The sequence below is a fragment of the Aedes aegypti genome, chromosome 2, assembly GCF_002204515.2.
Source record: "Aedes aegypti strain LVP_AGWG chromosome 2, AaegL5.0 Primary Assembly, whole genome shotgun sequence".
In the NCBI taxonomy this organism is placed as follows: Eukaryota; Metazoa; Arthropoda; class Insecta; order Diptera; family Culicidae; genus Aedes; species Aedes aegypti.
Window position 1 is genome coordinate 183,207,983 of NC_035108.1, and position 22,494 is coordinate 183,230,476.

At 35.2% G+C, this 22,494-nt stretch overlaps 2 protein-coding genes across 7 annotated transcripts in view; one reads left to right on the plus strand and one right to left on the minus strand.

Annotated features, from left to right (window-relative positions):
- LOC5574214 (G-protein coupled receptor Mth2) overlaps positions 1–22,494 on the plus strand; it is a 127,118-nt gene that overhangs the window by 64,137 nt on the left and 40,487 nt on the right. For all 6 annotated transcript variants that reach the window (XR_002500204.1, XM_021843381.1, XM_021843377.1 and 3 more), the window contains exon 3: positions 19,948–20,086. Coding sequence is in view for 5 of the 6 variants with exons in the window: in XM_021843381.1 (XP_021699073.1) it covers positions 19,948–20,086 (139 nt within the window). In the remaining variant the exon portion in view is untranslated. The remainder of the gene's footprint in view (positions 1–19,947; positions 20,087–22,494) is intronic.
- Positions 4,068–5,026, minus strand: LOC5573300. Its single transcript, XM_001654466.2, has one exon. It carries the CDS (start codon positions 4,810–4,812, stop codon positions 4,174–4,176), a length of 639 nt encoding a protein of 212 aa, XP_001654516.2. The 5' UTR covers positions 4,813–5,026; the 3' UTR covers positions 4,068–4,173.

Consider the following 22,494-nt stretch of genomic DNA (forward strand, 5'->3'; position numbering starts at 1 on the left):
TTTTTTTCATACAGTATACGCATGTTATCGAAATTAAGCGACACATGGTTGTTAAAATGAAACATTTTACGTTTTTGACGTAAAAAGAAGGAAAAAAAACGTAAAATTTAAGTGATTTACACATTTTTTACCATAGCTTTGTTATTTGAAGTCCTAGAACTTTGGTGTCTTCGACAACTTGTCGTATTTTTACACGTTCTAAAACATTGCCGAAGACGCGAAAGCTCTAGGACGCAAAACAAAAAAGTTTGCATCGCAGCGCCACCTATGCGGCGATATTTCCAACTAACTTTTATCATCAAATTGAAGAACAAACAAATTCAAGATAAGTCTCCTTTGACACCAACCCGAAAAAATGCACTCCTAAAGCGCTAGAGGTTTTGTCTGGCTAAATTCTGCTCCTGGCCCAGTGTGCACTGGAACCAAGCTTGCTACTCATTTCAATTTTCTATGAAAACTTTGATTTTTAATGATTTAGACATTGTATTCAAAAAGACTAGATCGGATTGGACTTGTGTGTTGACAGGCCGCGCTGCCATCGCCAATCCGTTTAACGTATATTTGATAATATTTTTCTCTAAAAATGCCTAAGGAAATATTTAGCTAGTGTTCTACTGCCGTGAATCGCAATTCAGTTCCATCTGCATTTTCGTCAAAATTGAGTTGAGTTCAGTTTTCAACATCTCTTCCAATGCTCTTTCAGCTGCACCAATAAAATAATATGATTTGTTTGGAAAAATTAGGAAAAAACAGCAAGTCAAATTGTCCCATAATGAAAACTAATCGCATATCAGTCCCACTACAGACTTTCGCACCGTGGAATACAACAATGTAACTTGTTTTGATCATCTTCATATTTTTCTCGGAAAGATATCGTAGTGAAAAGCAAGTTGTGAAAGTTTCATCAAGATTGGAACATGTTCCAATCACCTGGAATTTTTTGAATATTCGTATGGAAAACGAGTTTGAAAACTTCACAGCCCATTTTCTCAATGCCTACTTTTTACAGATGGGACTGACTTGCGATTCACGGCTGTCTAGGAGTTTCTACAGATATTCTTTAAATGATGTTTCTCCTGGAATTTCGTCACGGATTTAACTCATTCCGAGGATGCCTCCAGAGATTCCTCCAATAATTTCTCCATGGACCATGGACAGTTTAGCATCACCTAAAATGAATATTGTTTCGAGATTGCAAAGAGTAATATTAATTTGTTTCTCGGGAATGTCGTTTAATATGCAGGTTTAGTCACTAATATTTTTGGTTTTAGTTGAGAATACTTTTTTCACTAGGATTTGGGTGATGCTAAACTTTTCATGGTTATGCAATATTCAATATGTGTGTTGCAATACGCGATTCAATCCCGACTAGCAGGTCATATAAAAATTATATCATAAGTATAACATATTCTGATATAACTATCACCCGTTGATACAATTTTGATGCGACAAACCAGTTGGCCTTGTATCACCCTTCACTTCAAGTGCTTCAATTCTCAGTATTGCAACGATTCCATACATTGGATGGTAGTGTAATTTAAAATTTTAATATTGAAGGCTATGCTTTCGCAACAGAAAAAAATATTGTCGGTAGTTCACGATTGTTAGTATCCTGCTGAAAACAACTGATACCAAAAAAATTGTAAAATCTAACGTCAAAATTAATTGGAGAAAATTTCAGACTATGGTTTATTGGACAACGCACAAGAACAATTTATTTATAAAGAATTATAAAAACAGTTTTACATGCCATCGAACTGAACTTCAAGTCATTTGAATTGAAAAAAAACTGGTTACAAACACATGAAGGGGAAATAACGTGAAAGTTTACTGGACGATAAAAGATAATAAACCATAAACGATAAAAGAAAGACGACAAATTTTGTGGAAATGAATCCTTGTTTCTGAATAAAATTAGATTAGAGTGCCCAATTCTCGATCGTTTAGTTTGTTCCGGGATTCGGGACAAAAAACATTATTTGTTGCGGCAAATCTTGGAATGTCGAGATTTCTCTGCTTTTTAATAAAACTATCATTTTTAATGAAATGGAAGTGAAATTTCGGCTATGCAATGTTTTTACAACAGAACTTAAAGGAATAGTTGTGTATTAAGGTGGTTCAAAAAATCGATTTTAGCTCTGCACCGCTCATTCGATTTGAAATTACATTCTGAGTGGCCTCTCAAATTTGAGCTTATTTGGATGAAAACTGAGGCTGCACAAGCGCTTTGAAGTTTATATGGGAATTACCATGGGTATAGCAGATTTCAATCGGTCACATTGCTCGCCCATATGCTCTTGATCAGCTACAAATTTACCAAATACTGTTTTCAAATCGGACGCCTTTATCTATTGATTTTCGTCTGAATTGAAAATCTTGCTCTAATAATTGAGCTGCTCTGCAGGCATTACTGGACACATGCCGTTAAACATGGTTGCCTTTATTTATGTGTGCTATCTTTCGCACCAGATGCAGCAATGTTGTCTGTTCAAATGACAAATAAGCACTGTTGAAGAATTTAAATTAGTTAAATTAATAACTAACTACTGAGACGTCCGATTTGAGAACGGTCTTCGGCAAAGATATATCTTATAGTATCTCCATCAGTCATAGTATCCATCAGTCATAGTGTTTGCCCATATTCTCTTGAGGGTTAGATATCCCTCAAGAGAATATGGACAAACACTATGACTGATTAAATGAATTGCTAGCTTTTCACATAGTAATTCCCATACAAACTTTGAAGGGCTTGTGCAGTCTCAGTTTCCATCCAAATAAGGTCAAATTTAGGGAGGACACTCAAAATTTGATCTTGAATCCTTGCAATTTTGTACGTCCTTATTATGTATATTATCTTATAGGGTGCAGAGCTACTTCCATGATTCACTTTGGCCCGGGAGGTTTTCTTGGCCAAATTGTCTGAAACTTAGCAATAAGAAAAACTTCAATAGGACGCATATTGTGGCCAAATTTGAGCTCTGTATCATTCAAAAAATCCCACTACCGAAGTTAATCAAAATGCCAAGAATAAGATCCAACTCCTTATAGTATTATAGTTTTCATATTTAAAATATTATATACAGCTTAAAAGAAAACTGATTCTGAGAATAAATAATTGTCATAGAATTTGCATCGACATTTTGTGGTTTTACTGAATTTTGCGATTTTTGGGACATCGAAACTAAATTACCGGCCTACGGGAAATCCCGTAATTTCCAAAATCCCAAGACAGTATTCTACGAAAATAAGTCCTGAAGTATGTTCGGTATGGGGATACCAGACATTCCGAAACTTCTGGTTCTAATCATGAATTTAAACTTGTTCACTGTTAGGAAGTTTGTAAGAAGATTAAAAAAATTGCCCTGGAAGTAAATTCATTATAAAAACTCGTACCAATTCGCTCATTTTGTTTAAATGTTTAAATTTCTATCTAACATTATAAAAATCTTTGGAAAAGTACGTTTTACGTGGTATTCTTGGAATTCAATTGTTTATTATTTCCATAAATGTTGAATTCGTAAGAATTCAGCAAGCATATTTGAATTCATTATCAATTTCAACCAGGAATGGGATCTACCGATTATTTCCTTTGAAGATATTTTTGTTTAATGAAAACAACTTTTGATACAAAATGTCGATACAAAAGACAATGATGTTTACTTCCGTACTTGTTGTACTGCTTTCAGTTTAGAAGCATTGGTAACATTACAGAAAACCGACATGAAAAACTGTAAAAAGTGATCAATTTTATCCTAAATTGGTAGGTGTTCAGACAGACCGGACTAGATGATTTTCTGGGGTTCTATGAATACGTTTAGGACTCCTTCAACTCTTATTTTTTCGATGCTGTTTCGACACAGAAGTTTCATTATTACCACGAATAATATTTTTTTTTATATTTCGAATGCCTTTGGTACGTTTTTCGATAACCATTAAAAACACTTGGTCCAGTATATCTGAACATCGACCAATTAAGGCACCCAGTTTCAGAGCAATGCAAGTGACACAATAAATGATCAACAAAAGCAAGAATGAAAAAATAACTAAAAAACTATTCTAAATTGAGAAAACTTGTTTTTTGTTTTGGTGTGGTAATAATCGGTGATTTCTCATTTTTTATTTAACAAGAATGTCAAAGATTCTTAAACCTAAATTAAACTACCCTCTGCTACACTAATGGTATCGCCTCAGCTTGCTATAGCTGTAACCAAACTTTTCTCCAATCTCATTCTGTCCATCTTCATTTTCTTCTTGGGCGCCCTGTTGACCGAATCCCTTTCCCAGCTGTCTCACGACGGCCCGGAATCCATTTTTGTCATCAGCTCTGTACTTCACAATTCTATGCGTACCATCGGCATCCGCCAATGTGTATTCTCCCTTCACGAAATCTCCATCCCGAATCTCCCACTGGCTTTTGTGATCTCCGGTGTGGAAATCTTGTACGCCGTATTCGAACTTGTATTTTGGATAAGTGTAGTATTCATGTTCGAACTCATCATCCTTTTGTTCTTCGTTGGCACCTTGCGATTGGAGCTGACCTTCCGTTTGTTCACCTTCAGTCATATCGGCCATATCTAATCCAGAAGAATTTTCTTGTTGACCATCTTCAGTAGTAATTACAGCTTCCTGTCCCACACTTTGATCATTTTCTTGAGCATCACCAGTTTCTCCTTCTTGTACATTTTCTTGGCCAGCTTCGGCTACTTCTGGCATTTTATAGGGAATATGTTTAACATGTGTCACATATCCATGATGCTTGTATGCTAAGCTTAATCCAAACAGAGCCACGATAACAACTGATAACTTCAACATGTTGAATGAACTAAAACGCCAACTTTAACTTAACTGATTGAATTGTTAAATGCAACTGATGGGTTTTCATAGACCGAGTTTGACTATTTATACCCGGGGTGCAAGCTATCAATTTCGTACCTTTAGTACATTGTATGTGAACAACTGCTTCGCACAATCATACGCCAACCTATCGGTTCTTATTTCTGGCAGAAATGCGTATGTTCTGCCTTTGCAGCCGGCATGAAGAAAGTACGAAGCTGCCAACGTCGCCGGTAGCATTTCTTTTGAAATCTTCAATCAAATCGAACACCTTGTCAATCTTTTACCAATAACCGGTATTGACGGGCGCGAACAGCTGTTAACTATGTGTTAACAATGGTTTGCGGTGTGTGAAGCTACTGAAGTTGAACCATGCCGCACTTATTGAGCGTTTTAGACGCGGCATTCGGCAGACACCGCCCGGCAACTGGGCGCGTGATGCACATTTAGCACCTATCGATTGGTTAGGTGCATGAATGAGCTATTTGTGTCTGCTGTCTCGAGATAGTTGCATACAGTCACGATCTAAACGGTGGGTTTTGATTGCAATTGTGAATACTTTCTTGCATATTTGTCATATATATGGAGCTAATAAACTGCAATATGTATATTACATTGATGCGTATCATTGTCACTTTTGAAATTTATTAAAATAGTTATCCTTAACGATATGAAGTAGGACGTCTGTACCAGTGATAGAGGCAATAGTAAGGCAGCGTCAATTTATTACGTAACGCTAAAATTGGAAATTTTCGACAACCTCCCCCCCCCCTCCGTAACGCTTTTTATATGAGAAATTTCAATTTTGTGTATGTGTCGTAACGCTTGAGCCTACTACTCCCTCCCCCTAGAGCGTTACGTAATTTGTAGATGCCGCCTAACGGGGTGAGGAATTGAAAATCTTCAATAAAAATAACGAAAGCTCGTTATTCATTTCTGAATAAATGCAGGTGAAGAACTAGCCATATGTCAATGTGCTAAAATTCATCTTAATAAAGGAAATTAAAAAAATCTGAATACGTCAGTAGAAAGCATTTCTATTCTATTTCACGAAAAAAATAATCTAAGATGAGGAAACTTGTTGCAGTAAAGAAGTACTTGTTAACTTCTGTTCCTATAATAGTAGTTTACATTGATGTCCCATTAGGATACCCTATAATAGCGCACCAATATTACTGATGCAAAGGAGTAAAAGGCTAAGGTTTTAAATTTGTTTTCTAATATTTTATTACAATATTTTTTCACATTCATTTCATTTTGCACAAGGGCCATGTTAGATACATACAAACAAAAATGGAAATTAACTATAACACGCTATAAACCACACCACCATTACCACATACATACATGGCAAGAATGCTCTGATGAGGGTTAAGTGTCGTTAATAAATAAAAATTATAATTTCCACATAGTCATAATATTAAAGCAATTTTGAAGCAAATTTGAACATTTGAAAAGTCATAAAAACTTAAGAACAAAAGAAACGATTAAAGACTATTGAAGGTATTGTAGATCATGTAGATCAAAAGTTAATTACTAAAAATTATTGGCTGAAGTGCCGTGAATCGCAAGTCATTCCCATCTGCATTTTGGTCAAAATTAAATTGATATCAGTTTTTATTATATCTTCTTATGATCTTTCAGCTGCACTAACGAGAAATCTCATAATGAAAAGTATACGCATGTCAGTCCCACTGCAGATTTTCACATCGTGTAACACAAAAATGAATTGTTATTTGGTCATCTTTATGTTTTTTTCTTGAAAGCGTAGCGGAGTGAAAAACAAATTATGAAAGTTTCATTGAGATCGAAACATGTTCCTATCTCCTGGAATTTTATGAATATTTGTATAAAAAACAAGATTGTAAACTTCTCAGTCAATTTTCTCAATGCCTACTTTTTACAGATGGTACTGACTTGCGATTTGCGACAGTTTAGGTGTACTTTTAAATTAGTTATCTCAGCATAGGCTTATAAAAATGGCTAATGTTGAAGAGAAAAGCATTAAAACTTTGCAACTAGACAAATAAAAGTATGTGTTCCTTACTTGGTAAATTGTTTTTTTCATGTAAATAATTACTCGTTTAATCTATTTTTCATTATGCTTTTATACTTTATCAAATAAGGTTGATAGTAAGGAAAAATGTCATTGTTTTTCATTGAAATTTAGTGGTTTTTATCATAATCTACGTACATTTCGGGAGTCCCGAGATTCCCGGGATGTCAGACATAAAATCCCGGGAAACGGGAAATCCCGAAATTTGTCGAATCCCGGGATTTTTTGTCCCGGGATGTCCCGGGATGGACACTCTAATGCAGACGATATGAAGCTCTTTATGGATATTATGTACAAATGTAATTCTAGTGAAACAGAAGAATTTCAGAATGACATTAACTTATTCTTCACGTGGTGCAAAAAAGTGTACTCCAACTCAATGTCAAAAATTGTAATTCTATAGCATTTAGTCGAAACCAGTGGCTTACCCAGAAAACCGCTCAGGAAGGGGTTTTGATTTTTTTTTCGTCATGATACATACTACCGTAAAATGGGAAACCTTTAATAATACGGGTAACTTTGACAGTGCAGGACACACAACATTCTAAAGGAAATGACACAATTTCTGATTGACCAGCAAAGGCAACCGCAATTATCTGTATTTGTTTGACACTTCTTGTCAGAGGTTTTTTAATTTGAATCGAAAGTATGTTAAGAAATTTATTCGAATTTTAAAAATCGAAACGTTTTCTTATTTTTGGAACGCTTATAAACAATCTGAGTTTTACGATCACTATTTGATGTAGTTAGAGTAGAACTTGAATTTGGTCTCACATAGCGAGAAGCATTTTTATAAACCGTGGCCATTTTTGTATTCAAAGTAAGAAATTGCAATAATACGTTACACGCGTAGGGGTATGCAACGTCTTATATACGTTACAAAAATTTATTAAGTTTTGCTCGATCTGTTGATTTAACAAATTTAATGTTAAACAAACTCATTTAGACTATAAATCCTGTAGTTCTTTATCAACATTCTCCAATTTAGTACAAACTGCAATGGCACCAAACAGTAGTTTAACTGTAGATTTCCATGTGTTTACATACCCATTATAAACGTTATCCCAAAGCAGAAAACTGATTTTCAATGACATGAAAAAAATATAGATCTTTTTAAAATAAATCTTCATGCAGTTTATCAACTGCTATCAATAGCTAAAATACAATATAAGCTATTTTTGAAACAAAGAACATTAGAGTTACAAAAAAATTACCAAAATTTAAATCTTACTCAGAGAATTTTTAAACTGGTTACAGGGCTACAAAATGTAAAATATTTTGTGTTGTAACATTTTTTGTAAATCAGCACTTGTTTGAAGAATATTAGACTTGCAATGTTCACTTTAAGAAATTAATTATTTTTTAAGTTTCAACATCTTTTCTCGGATACAAAATTGAAATGTTGAACTTTACTTTTTAACAAATTAAAACACATAAATTAATTAAAATTATGAATACTTCATATGTTTTGAATTTGTGTATCTTACCCAATACATTGTTAGAAAGCGACACACAATTAGATTAAATAATATTATTTTGTGATGTTTCATGCAAAGAAAAAAAAACAAAATTTTGTTTTGGTTCTAAGCAAATAGTAATAAGATCAATATATTTGCTGCAGGTATTTTAAGCCTCAAATTTCAATTGAAATCCTTCTGTCTCGTAAAATATATAGCTGTTCTATTTAAGAATAATTAAACATACAAGTTCAAAACTTAAAAGAATGTTTATTTCAAAGAAATCTGATCGTAATAAAAATAAGCTGATCAGGTCCTAAACATATCTGAAATTCAAAATCGTGAGAGATACTCATTGCACTACTTTGTCAGCGAGAAAAACCTTAAATTTTCATTTGAAATACAGTAATAAAAATTGCTATTATTCTATATTTAGTATGACTCCGAAGTTTTGTTATAAAATAAATGTATTTTTTCTGAGAGACACGTTGTCCAATATAACCCTCAATAAAATGCACATTGGATGTTTTTCTTAAAATATACTTAAGAATAAATATTTGTTAAGAAAACTTTCATATTGAATATTTAAAAAAATTAGAACAATAGATTCCAACAATTTTTGTATTCAAAACAATATGCTTAAATAGTAGTTCAGCTTAATTATGTGTCGTGCTTGAAAAGCAGTCTACTTCCTAATATAGACGAATTTCAAAGATTGTTGAGAAAGAGATCCCAATAATCTAAAGATGTCCGCCAACTGGTGGCTTTACTTTCAACTCTAAATAATCTATTTTTCAGAAAATCTACAAAAATGAGACGCTATTCGTTGTTACAAACTGTTACAAACATTGCTCGATACAAATGACAGATTTTCATTGAAAAAATTCGAGGCAAATTATCGTTACAAAATGAAGACTTAAAAAATATATTTTGGGTTATTTTTCGCAACACGTGATATATTGTTCAAAATTTCATAGTCCAGAAAAATCAATTTGAAAAATTTTACTTTAATATAGGAAAATTGAAAAAATCTTGCCAAACTGTTCTCAAGTTTTAATCGAAGAATCTCACTCTCTCGGGGATACGGATACGACTGCGATAATTACGTTCTAGAACTGAAGGTTATGGTCTTCAGTCTATTATGCTCAAAAACGGATTTTAATTATTCATCCGACGATTCGGACACATCTATTGTGCCTTTCTCAAGAATCTTTAGGCAGTTGAATATAAATTATAGCCAAGTTAAAGTACAAAGAAATACGAAAAAGAGGCACTTCTTCTATAGAATTTACACTTGAAAATACGGTTGTCTTAAGTCACTTATTAATGAATAAATGAAATGAAAATGAAATGAAATCTGTGGACAATGAACATTTTATGTTGTGCTTACACTGAGAACAGCTTTGCAGTTGAAAATACTATATTAGAGGGTTAAATACAATAGACAACGCCACTTGATTTGAGAAGACTGAATTTGCATTGATTTCAAATATTTTGTGCATTCAATTTTACCATTTACCATTTCGACAGTAAAAATTACTATATCATGGTTAAAAACTTGCAACAAGTCAGAATCGAACCGAGGATCTTGCGATTGTCAAGCGCGAACACTTACCGCTCGGCTATCGATGCGTTTGGATTAAGAGGGACCAAAACGCAAATAAAAAGCGTTCTCGATAGCTCAATCGTGATTGGAATAGTAAATTTAAAAACTTGTTCATGGTTCTCATTACTTCAACGCTTGTTTCAGTGTATGTTTAATCATGTTGAATTCACTTACTAACTGTGTACTAACGTTTTCTCGTTAACATGCCCACAGCATAGGCAGCAAATACAGAATCTACAAGCAAGAGACAGATAAAAATTAACGAACAGGCGAACTGGGAGTGCTGGAGCACACTTATTGGCCCGGTTACTTACTTTTCTTAATCAATAAGTCCTTCAGTCTTAGCAAAATCATTTGGAATCTCACTTATCATACACATATAAGATTTTAAGTACTAAACGATCAAAGCATATCCCAAGTAGCACGTGAAACATCTTCCAAAGAGATACTTTTAAAAAATGGTTTCAATCGCGTACCGTGCACCCCCGCTAATTTGAACGGTACCTCATGCAAACTATCGGGGTTTATTTTTAGTTTGAACATTTAGTCACCCTAGAACCGTGCTTCTGGTTACCCCTTTGGCTGTTTTGTTTTGATTCTGCATTCCGTTTCACAGCGTTCCATTTCACTTTACTCCGTTCCATAAGCTAAATGACGTTTGAACCATTTTTAATCTGAACGATGTGCAAATTAGCGGGGTACAGATTAAAAAGTGTTCAGATTAAAAGTGGTCAAACCAACGGGGGTACCCGGTATCAATAAAAGCATATGTAACTTAGCGGACTTTGGGGCAAGTGTGCCATAGGGGCAAGTGTGCCACCCCTGCTTTTTATAAAAACTACAATATATATTTTCTCTTTGAGCTCAACAATATGTTCCCCTTTAATTCATAATACAATGATCAAAATATGATGAAAATTGCTCTATTTTTCACGTATTTACATCAACTTGTGCAAATGCAACCAAATTTGAGTGGATTTTTATAAGATTTCGTTGTTTCTAAATACCATGGTGAAGGGTAAATTATTAACTGATTTTTCTAACGTACTGTACAACGTGAAACTATTCAATTGTGTAACTTATTGTTGCATTTGAACGAAAAAAGTATTTAGTTTTACACACGAAATCCAGTTTGGTTGAAATGTATACTTATTGGGGCAAGTGTGCCACCTATTTAGTGAACAAAAATTATTGGGGTGAAATGTATAAAAATGTAAACATCATCAATAAAATCATAATAATAAACCAAAATGAGGCACCAGTAGTAGTTTCTGAAGTATAGTAGGGGAATAACTGACATGTTTGCCCCCCAAAGTGATTTTTTCTCAAAATATTCAATAATAACATGTTTTTCGGCTTATTAAGTACCGTTTTACATATCTATATCACTATTTTACCGTTATTTAGTGCTGATCTAGTTTAATATTATACATATTCGCCGTAATGTAAGGGTAAAACATATATTGTAATAAATGCAGACAAAAATAACCATTTTGGTTATACGAATTGAGTAATAGGGAATTACGCATGTTTTGAACCTTGTTATAAAGCATCCCCTTATTACGGTAAACCTAAAATTATTTTTTAAATTATCGATTAGCGTCTGCTTTGTAAGTAATATTAATAGGAAATAAAGAAAATTTCATTTCAAGTAGAATTACATGCGATGTTCATTCGGTGGCCGTCTTGCCCCATATGGGTGGCACACTTGCCCCACACTGTCGAAAAATCGGTTATTTTGGATGATATTTGAGAAGCTCCAAAACTAATACTTTTTGAAATTATTTTCTTTTTAAATGGCACAGTGGTTATGAAAAGATGTGAAACTAACATCATGAGGCTTAATTAGTGGATTTTATAAGCTTTAGGCAAAGTTAGAGAACAATTTGCTTAAGGTGGCACACTTGCCCCAGATTCCGCTACCTGGTTCCAAGCATGGGAAACATTCACTCGAATATTGCGTTTCTCTCGCTCACATCCACAAGCGGTCAAGAATGAGATTGCCGTTTCTCCAACCAAGCTGAGTGTTTCAATTTCCAATGCGCTTTCTTCTTGTTCGCCGAGCGACAAGTAAGACAAAAACGGCAACAGAATGATTCACTACCGACTCCTTGTGCCGAAGGCATCCGATTGCTGTAGCGAATGATTCTTTACATTCCGATTCCGAACGAGTGGCATTCGTGTTTGAGAGCTGAAGAGCGTTCACTGACTGGTAATACACAAGGCGAAATGTTTCAGTGAACGCAAAATCTGTACATTTCGCAGGAAGCTTTCAGTGATCGAATGGCGAACGCGTTCTTTCGTGTCTCCCATTTAAGAGAGGATAGGTGCTTTCTCCGCTCCGTATATCTTTTGATTTTCGGTTTATCTCAATCGTTTGCGATTCGTCGGGATTGCACTCACCCTAGTAGCGTTCGGCAGTCATTGAACATTCGGTGGCAGCAGATACTTTGCAGATATTTTATCGGTAGCGTTCGGGTGAGTGAATGAATTTTCCCATGCTTGCCTGGTTCTAGTTCAGTTGCATATCAATATCAAGGCCAGAGTTGCATAATATCAATCATATCAGCTGATGGCTGATGCTTTCAAACTATCGATATCACTTGCGAGCTATCAATATCACTTTGATTTGACAACCAACAGTAGTGATGCGACATCGCACTCTAGATCACAATCACTGCAGAATGAGTGATCACGTAGTAATTATCCATGCTATTCATGTTTTTCAGTGACCAATACATAGTTTCAAACAATGTGTAGCACTATCAAAAATATCGTACTTGCCATTTTATTTGCTTAATTTAAGGCTAAACTTAACCCATCAGTGATATCCATAGTCTATCACCATCAATGCATGTAGATTATCTGAATCGTATCGCAGTCGGCCTGTCTAAATCAGCAAATTTTAAGCGTTGATAGTGACAGCGAGCAACTCTGATCAAGGCTCATAAAGTTTCATTGCCGTTCCTATGGACATACATTTCATTCCTTGTTTGACGTTCAACATTTTCACGACATGATTTGCTGCAAATTTCCCTTGCAAATAGCAATGAAGTCAAATTTATCAAGATGTTTTCAGCAACTTTTCAAACAAACTCTCGAAACTTCTCCCAAAATTCCGGTTTTAATGTTATATTTCGAATTAATATTTGGTTCGAAAATGGAATAGTTGCAAATTTTATATTTTTAAAACAAGTACTGCCACCCATAGCTCGAGACTGTATACTTTATTTTGTTTTTTGAAAGGTTTGAGCATGTTAAAAAAAATATTTTAAGTGATTTTTTTATTTAGCTGATATGGGGTAACATTGATCACCTATGTAAACAACGTTCGGTAATATTGAAAATGGCGTTACCTACTAAAATCATGGCCTCTGAAGCCGAATACGAAGGCCAAATGCTTACAAGTCATTTACTTTTTGAGTTATTTTAAAATTAAAAACAACTCGAACCACGGAATACGCCTAAAGGTAGGCAATTTTCTAAGGGAAAGTTACGTTCTTAACAGTAATTCGGTAATGTTGGCTAATTGAACATACTTATGAAAGTTTTCGGCGATGCAGTTTTTAGTAAGAACCGCATTTTCGTTGCTCATATCATTTACAGAACTTAGGTGAGACATGAATGTTTGGTAGTGTCATCCTTAACCATTGAAATCATTGTTTCGAAAAGTTGCCAAATTTACGCATAAGGTAAACTCAATTTTCGCAAAAATCTTCACTTTTATCAGCTGATGAATACAAGAAAGAAAAGCACCATTCATGATTTGGAAATGTTCCATCAATAAATGATAATGCGAACTTTTTATGAGATGGGTCATTCCGATCAATGTACTACTTTCATTAAAAGCATCCGCAACTTGCATTCAATTTCCGTTCCCATATTGCGCTTCTTGAGATATATTTAAGTTTCTCTCTTTTTTTGTGACTGTCAATCAGTTATGCGCCAGGGTGAATCTCTTATCATAGACAGCGTGCTTATTTTCCCTGCTAAGAGCAAATCTTCCCTTAACGGTAGCATTCAATCCACACAACACTGCGCGCAACTACATGGCGCACAATTAATAATACCACAGAAAAATTAAGAAAAGTTTTCGCAACGATTGTATCACAGTCAATTGCTATTTAAACGGACCAAAATTTATACCCGTACCTTGCAGCATGCATAAACACTTCACAACGGTCAGCTGGTAGACCAATTTTGACATTTGTCCTCGTTTTCGTTGGCCACACACAATGGATCTGGGCAGCGCGTAATCCTGGCGCGTAACTGGCCGGCGCGCAACTAACTCGACGAAAGTAAAATTTTACAAAATATTCGCAATACCCACAACTCAAGAAGATTCATCCCAGTTGCGAGAAAGTTGCACTAAACTACGTGTATGACAGCTAGAAGTTTGATTGTTTCAATCCAGTTGCAATATGGTTGAATTGCACCTTACGTATCATCTAACAACGAAAACATGGACTAGTAACAATTTGTTTGTTTAAAAGGTGCTTCTCATGTGTTGCGCGAAAGTTTAGATTATTTCAGGCGTGGCCTTGTTTCGCCGGTAATGAACTTGTATTCCGAAGGGTGCAGTCAAGTTATGAGTAACGAGCTTTGATTAATGGGCCATGTGCTCGCTTTTATAGTGCATTGGCGAAGCAATTGTTCGAAGTGCTGGAGGAGTGGTGAGTAGAGAAGAAGATTGGTGATCTTGAGGTCGGAAGTTCAATTCTCGTTCATATTTTTGTTTTTTTTTTCTTTTAAGTACAGGGTGTCCGCAAATTATCCGTACAAACTTTGAAGACATGTCTCTATACAATAAAGCATAATAAATTAAATATTCTTGCATGATTTTAACCATTGCACAGTGAGAAAATCGGGCTCCAAAACGCGACTAAATGCAATATTTCAGCTGGGTAACGGTTCCAGGAAATGATGTTGGCCATTCTAGATCGGTAAAAGGCTGCTGAATCGATTGGTGGCGGTCCCATTGACCGGAGACTTCGCCCTGGCCACCTAGAGCCCTGGAATCATCCTGAGTTCCTTACAGCAAGTAGAATTAATGGAACTGAAATAAACTGTCATGATTACGTTTTGCTGCGAAGCCGCACACAAAAATATTCTTACATGGGGAATTTAGTGAAATGAATAATTGACCGTTATGGCCATTTTATGGTTCCGGAGCAAACCCGGAATATCCGTAAAATTGGCAATATTCAAAAGATATATTCTGATAGTTCCTTTGTCTCTTGTTTGTTAGAAATAAGTATTCTTACAATCCGTATTTAATTCATCATATATTGTGTGTTGTTCTTACGTTAGCACAAATGTTGTTGTTCTTACGTTAGCACAAATCACACAAATTTTTAGTCGTATTTAATTATCTGAATGTTTGCCCATTACGGCCATTTTATGGTTCCGGAACTAACCCGGAACATCTGTAAAATTTTCCATATTAAAAAAAAAGATTATTCATATGTTCCTCGTTGATTAAAATTAAGTATTCTAACATATTGGATTTAGTGATATGAATGTTTGATCACTTTAACCAAACTTTCTTATGGTTCCGTAATTAACACGGAACATCCGTAAAATTGAAAAAAATGTTCTGATAGTATGTTCCATGTTAGTTTTAATTTAGTATTCTTAAATGTCGAATTAAGTTATATGAATGTTTGACCATTATGGTCATTTTATGATTCCTAAACTAACCCGGAACAACCGTAAATATTCCATATTGGAAAAAAAATCTGATAGTTCAGGAAGAATTCTAAGAGAAATCTTTGAAAGAACTCCTGGAAGTATTCCTGGAATAATTTCTAGAGGAACTGGATGAGATCCTGAAAGAACTCTTGGAATAATTCCTGAAGGATGTATATATATATTTTTTTTGATTTGAAGAATTCCTTTAGGAACTCTTGGACGTATTACCGGAGGAACACCTGGAGGAATTCCTTAAAGAACTCTTGGTAAAATTCCTGAAGGAACTCCTGAAACCCTGTAGAAATCTCGTGGAGGAATTTCTGAATGCACTTTTAAAGAAATTCCTGAAGGAGCTCCTGAAGTAATTCCTCAAGAAACTCCTGGAGGAATCCCATAAGGGTGTCCTAGTGGAACTCTTGTAGGAATTCCTGAAGGAACTTCTAGAACAATTCCTAAAGGAACTCCTGGAAAAATTCCTGAAAGAACCCCTGCAGAAATTCCTGAGAAATACACACTTAAATTATTTCACCGACCTCAGCAAAATTTTTCGCCGAGAACCCAACAGCTGAGAATTCGGTAATTTTTAATGCCGAATCTCGGTACTTATTTTACCGAGATTTCGGCAATTCGATTTTTTTGCCGAGATATCGGCGAACGTTACCGAGATTCGGTATACGTTTACCGAGATCTCGGTAAAATTTTTACCGAGAATCGTCAAATTATTACCGAGATATCAGCTGTTGGGTTCTCGGCGAAACCGTTTAAGTGTGTACCTGAAGAAACTCCAGTAGCAATTCCTGAAGCTACTACTGGAGGAATTCCTGAAAGTAACCCTGAAGGAACTCCTGCAGGAATATTTGGAGTAAAATTTGAAGGAATATCTGGAGGAACTCCTGGAGGAATTTCCGAACAACCGCCAGACGGAATTCCTGAAAGAACTCCTGGAAAAAATCCTGAAGAATTCCTGGAGGAATCCCTAGGAAACTGCCGGAGGAATTCCCGAAGGGTTTCCTACAGGAAGTCTTGGAGGAATTCCTGAAGGAACTCCCTGATGGAATACGTGTAGGATGTCCTGAAGTAAATCATCGAAGATTTCCTGAAAGATTTCCTGGAGTAAATCCTAAAGGACCTCCTGGAAAAATTCTTGAAAGAAATCATGGATGAATTCCTGGAGGAATTGTTGAAGGAACTCCTGGAGGAATTTCCGAACAACCTCCAGACGGAATTCCTGAAAGAACTCCTGGAAAAAATCCTGAAGAATTCCTGGAGGAATCCCTAGGAAACTGCCGGAGGAATTCCCGAAGGGTTTCCTACAGGAAGTCTTGGAGGAATTCCTGAAGGAACTCCCTGATGGAATACGTGTAGGATGTCCTGAAAAAAATCATCGAAGATTTCCTGAAAGATTTCCTGGAGTAAATCCTGAAGGACCTCCTGGAAAAATTCTTGAAGGGAATCATGGATGAATTCCTGGAGGAATTGTTGAAGGAAACCCTGGAGGATTTCCTGAAAGATCTCCTGGAGGAATTTCTGGAGGAACTTCTGGAAGTATATTTGGAGGAATTCCTGGATGAATACCTGGAGGAACTCCTGGACTAATCTCAGCAGAAACTCTTTTAGGAATTTTTGGAGGAACTCCTGAAGGTATAACTGAAGGAACTCCGTGATGAATTCCTGGAGATACTCCTGGAAAGGTTCCTGAAGGTACTCTTGGAGCATTGGCTTTATATACTTAAGAAGTAAGTTTGACACATTTCCGAATTCAAACATTTGTAGAAGCAAGCCAAATGTGTTGAGGTATCTTAAACAGAGCTGTTTTTCGAGCTTTATGACGGAAGAGAACTCACTGGATTTCAACCGTATAATTTTCTATTTCCAGTCTAACTTGAAACCACTAAACTGTAGGTTACTTCAAATAACAATGGGACATTTGGATTCATCTCTTTTAGATTTTAGGGAAAACACATCTCCAGCATGACTAGCGGCCCTCAGGAAAATCATTTCCGAAAAAAAATCAATTGGACTTTCTCAGTAACAAGCAATTAATTCGAAATTATTTTTTTTAGTTGTATTTTGTGTTAGCATATGGATGTATTATAAAAGGTACATGGACATTGATTTTTCATTGTTTTCAATGCGAGATCATCTTTTGTATATTTTGCTGTTCGGATAATTTGCGAACACCCTGTATTTTGCAACAAATAAGCAATTTTGATATTACTTAAATATGTTGCAAACAGACTCCGCCTCTTGCACTTTTTGCGTTGCTTTTCAGTGCAATTATAAGTTATATTTTCAACAATTGACAAATCTGATTAGTTTTAAGAAAATTTTATTCTCGAGTTGAAACAAACTGTGCTGCTTGGGTAATATCGTTTCCAGATTATCAATTCTCAGAGATGCCGAGATTGAAAACGTGACACTAAGCGAATGTTTTATGGAGGCGAATAATGTTTTATTGACCCCTCTACCGGCAGCTTCATTTTTTACCGCAAGAAAAATATTCTGACCTCGATATTTTTTTTTGTTTTTCGATACTTTTGCACCATTTTTTTCACAAGTTTCCAAAAAACTCTTCTAGTTTTAGAATCTGTGTCGATATTGATCATTGGTAAACTAGATTCTGAGATATTCCGAAATTCCTTGGGGGACCGACGCATAGCCATGACCCACTTAAATATCTCAAGCTACAGAATTTTTATCGTATTGGCATATTCACTCTTCGAAACAATACATTATTGAGAGTATGTTGTGAAAAAATGAAGCAATTTGGTGCGGCCGTCTTTGAGTAATGAGCTTGTCTCGTACCATAAAGATCTTGAAAACTTCAAACAAACATGATATCGTAATTTTCAGATATCTCTCTGAATACTTAACCGATTTTTATGATTTTCCTAGAGTAGCTCCTTTTTAAGTAACCATGAAGCGTTATATCAACGCATATATAATGCAGCTGCATTGCCGTAAGTCTACCATTAAAGTCGTTTAAAAGTGGAAAAGGGCAGTTAAACTAATGCAAGAACTTCGATAAAATAGTTAAGCAAAGTAATATTAGTGCAGTAGTGGCGTTTATAAAGTAATATTAAAGCATTGATACATTTGTAATGTAGGGTTTGACTTCTATTGCCTGTCAGCTCTTGAAATTTGCCGAATAAAAGCAATATTGCATCAATGTTGTTGATATGCAGTAGAATACGGTTAACCCTAAAAGCAGTGTTTCTCTGAAAGTTTTTTTTTTATTTTACTTTATTTTTAAAGAGGCTTTAAATTTACAATTCATTCTCCTTCACTGAAAGAAATTGAATGATATTCTCAGCATAGTTCAGACTTTGAAATAGATTAATTAGCAAGAGGTTCAATCGAAATTTGGTCTTCAACAAAGTAGTGGCTGGGAATATTTCATTATAGTAGAGTGTATGAATTTTTCGATGCCAAAGAGCAGGCTTTGAAAAATTTAACGATCATTGACATACGAGCCATAATTTCATCCCATTTTTCCGCCTGCATTCATACAACACGTTCAACACGTGACATTTAACTTTCTTGGAAGATAACGAGCCATGAACGTAAACAAGACAGACACACACCATTTCCAAATTAGGAATTTGGATTATTTTGAAATGTCTTAGCTGCAAACTAGGCGTGTTAGAACAATTGAGAAATACTTATTTGAATTATTTTTAAAATTTCTTAGCAAAAAACTTAAAAACTTAATAAATGATCAGGAAACGAGCCCTGTACTTAGTTCAGATGAAATTTTATATTGATGGTTTAGCAGGGCAACGTAAATACTGCTTCTAGGATGATCTCCGTTCCTCTCGTTTTCTGCTATAAATCTTGAATGAGCGATAGAAGATTTATTGCACTCACATCACAACAGTATATTACGCAATGTCTTAGCATAATCCCACAGAGCATTGAGTGTCAGTCTTACTTCAATACCATTAGTGGCCTCATATTGTGCTGTTTCTCTTCGACTCTCTCGTATTTCTGAACATTCAAATTTAGGCCTCATGCCACCAATCAATGCCCATTTGTTGTAACAGTATCCTATTTACATCCATTTGTGAGATTTTTATTATCTTTTTATATTCTGGGTCGATCATAAAGCTTCCAATTATGTTAAATAATTATACATTTTATTCATGAGCTTCCCAATAAAGATGTTGATGCTTGTCATATAGCTTTTACTGCAAATAAAAACACATTGAGAAACTGAGCCTTTTCCATTCATTGATCACCTGTGTCAATATGACCAAATATTCCTTATCATTTAATTTAGCTTGTCTTTTTTCCTCATATTTCAGAATGGCAGTATCATTCACGACTCGAGACTGCTTACCAGGAACCAGTTTTGCCTTATGCAAAACAATATCTCGCAGCCGGTCACACCGTTTGTCTGCTTCGAGCCGCAAGAGGAGTTCAAATATGCACTCTATCCAATCGGTAAGTATGTAATTGGTTGATACCGCCGTAGGGTAAAGTCATCGTTTGTTGCCCAGCTGTATTGCAAATACGCCAAATATAAGCGTCCAATCCATATTGAGTACGAACAATATCGGAACTGAACATGAATATAATTTTTGCATTGAAAATCGCGTTCGTCAACATAGGCCAGCAGAATCAATTTGCACTGAAAATATATATTGTTTTATATTACGAAATCGTTCGTTTGAACTACGAAATTATTCGTTGTTTTCTGCAACGAAACAGTTTCGTAAAATGTATGCAACCAGCTTCGTAATATGATTCAAGCTCGAAATCAAAACAAACAATGATTGTTATAATGTACTAAACATTTCGTAATCGAAATTCGTTTGTTTCGTATTCAGAACGAACATTTATACGCGCTTCTTCTTACCTCCCTCGGCTGCGGTCGTGTCATGTTGTATTTTACAAAATGTGTCTACGAAACCTTTCGTTGCAGAAAACAACGAATGATTTCGTAGATTAAACGATCAGTTTCGTAATACTAAACAATTCGTAATACGAACAACACGATAACGCACATCTACGAATTGTATATCGTACATCTTACGATTATTTCATAAAGTCACTGAATCGCGAAATTCTGTCAAGCACAAATAATTCGTACAATGAATGAAAATAGCGTTATATGTACGAAATCTTGTTTTACGAAATGGATTTTGGATAAAATACGAAGAGATGTTTTCAGTGATGGTGTGTTTGACGGTGGCTACAATTATCGCTACGGCCAAAACCGGTGCTTCTACCCTACTTGATTTTTGGCGTCGGATGCATAGTTCACTTTTATGATAAAGCCAGCGACAACCGACAACGTGGGCGATTACGATTTGGACTGTTGTTCGTTTTTTGTTATGGACAGAATATGTTTGTACTAGCTTTATGACACATGTGAAATGGCATGTTTTCTTAGTTAATGAAACTGGATATTCCTTTGCCGTTGCTCTTACTAGGTGCTAGTCGCACTGCCTATATTGATATGGACATTGGATGTCGAATCGTTGCGGACTGTTGGGTTCATCCTTTCGTATCGACTCTAGGAAGAAATGTATTGTGTTTGCTGTTGAATAATATTTGGCGTAGAAGAATAAAAATATATTTGCACTAACATATGTGCCTTGCTATGGAAATATCGTTATATCATGAATGTTTTTTTTCGTGTAGAAATGAGATTTGAACACCTAAAGTTCAAGGGTAGTAACCACTATCTTAGTAATAAAACGGTCGCTGTTGGTTTTATTGTACGTTGTTTTTGTAGCTAAGATATCCGATACTGTTTCAACTAAGGTTTCCACTCATTCACTTTTATTTGGAATCGACTACCAGCTACTAGTCATGTCTATTTTTGAAATCTTCTGGGTCGCGTTCGATTGTTTGTGTCATATTGGATTCCAATAATAGGTTGCTGGTAGCGATAAAACAAAGTATCAACCCACACAGTTTCTTCTAGCGTATACAGAAAATCAGTAAACCTAATTAAGTCAAATAGTGATAAATAGAATTTCCATTAGCAGTAATCAAAGTATAGTTAGATTCTGGAGCGGATTTGCTTTATTCGGCCATCCAAATTGAACATAAATCAAAATATATTTTCTATCCTGAACAGACAGAAGCACACAGTTTAAAGTTTCAAAAATAACACACTGTATCATGCCAGAGTTTTCAACCAGTCATAAATAGCAGCTCGTAAATGTTCATCCTTCTCCAACTGGAAATTGGCGAAGTGTCCAATTTGCATTCACACTTTTTGGGAAATGATCATAAATAGCCCCTATTAAAATTTCATTCGATGTCACAATATCGAATAGGTAGATGTGTATGAAGTGTTTGGTTTCCTATTTTTCGTTATAAACAACCAACAGTAAATGATGTGTCCCATACCAACATGAGATGAAGATAAGAGTAATATGGTTTCTTGAATATATTTAAGCACTGCCCATTATTGCATATTTGTCATTTTCGACATTTTTTTACGATTTCGAGTTAATACCGGGGAGAGTCATCAAATGATACATACTTTCGATCAACTTACTGAAATCTGTGAGATTGTTCTAGAAACTTGTTCTAGAAGTTGTTCTGTTACATCGGTAATTATAACCGTATAACAGTTACATGAGCCTCGTAATGTAGTAGCAATGAAATTTCTATCAGAATTATTTTATGACTATTCACCCAGTATGCTATATAAATTGTACACAATTTCAGCCTCAAATAAGCACTTTTGAGTTCTTGGTTGTATTTGTGAATTGTAGTTGCCTCCCATTTTGCCATAAAATTAACACTTCCATTTCATTTACCCAATACCTACTTTTGTCGAATATTACAAATTTGCAGATATGGGCAGTAGACTGATGCAAATTTTGAATTTT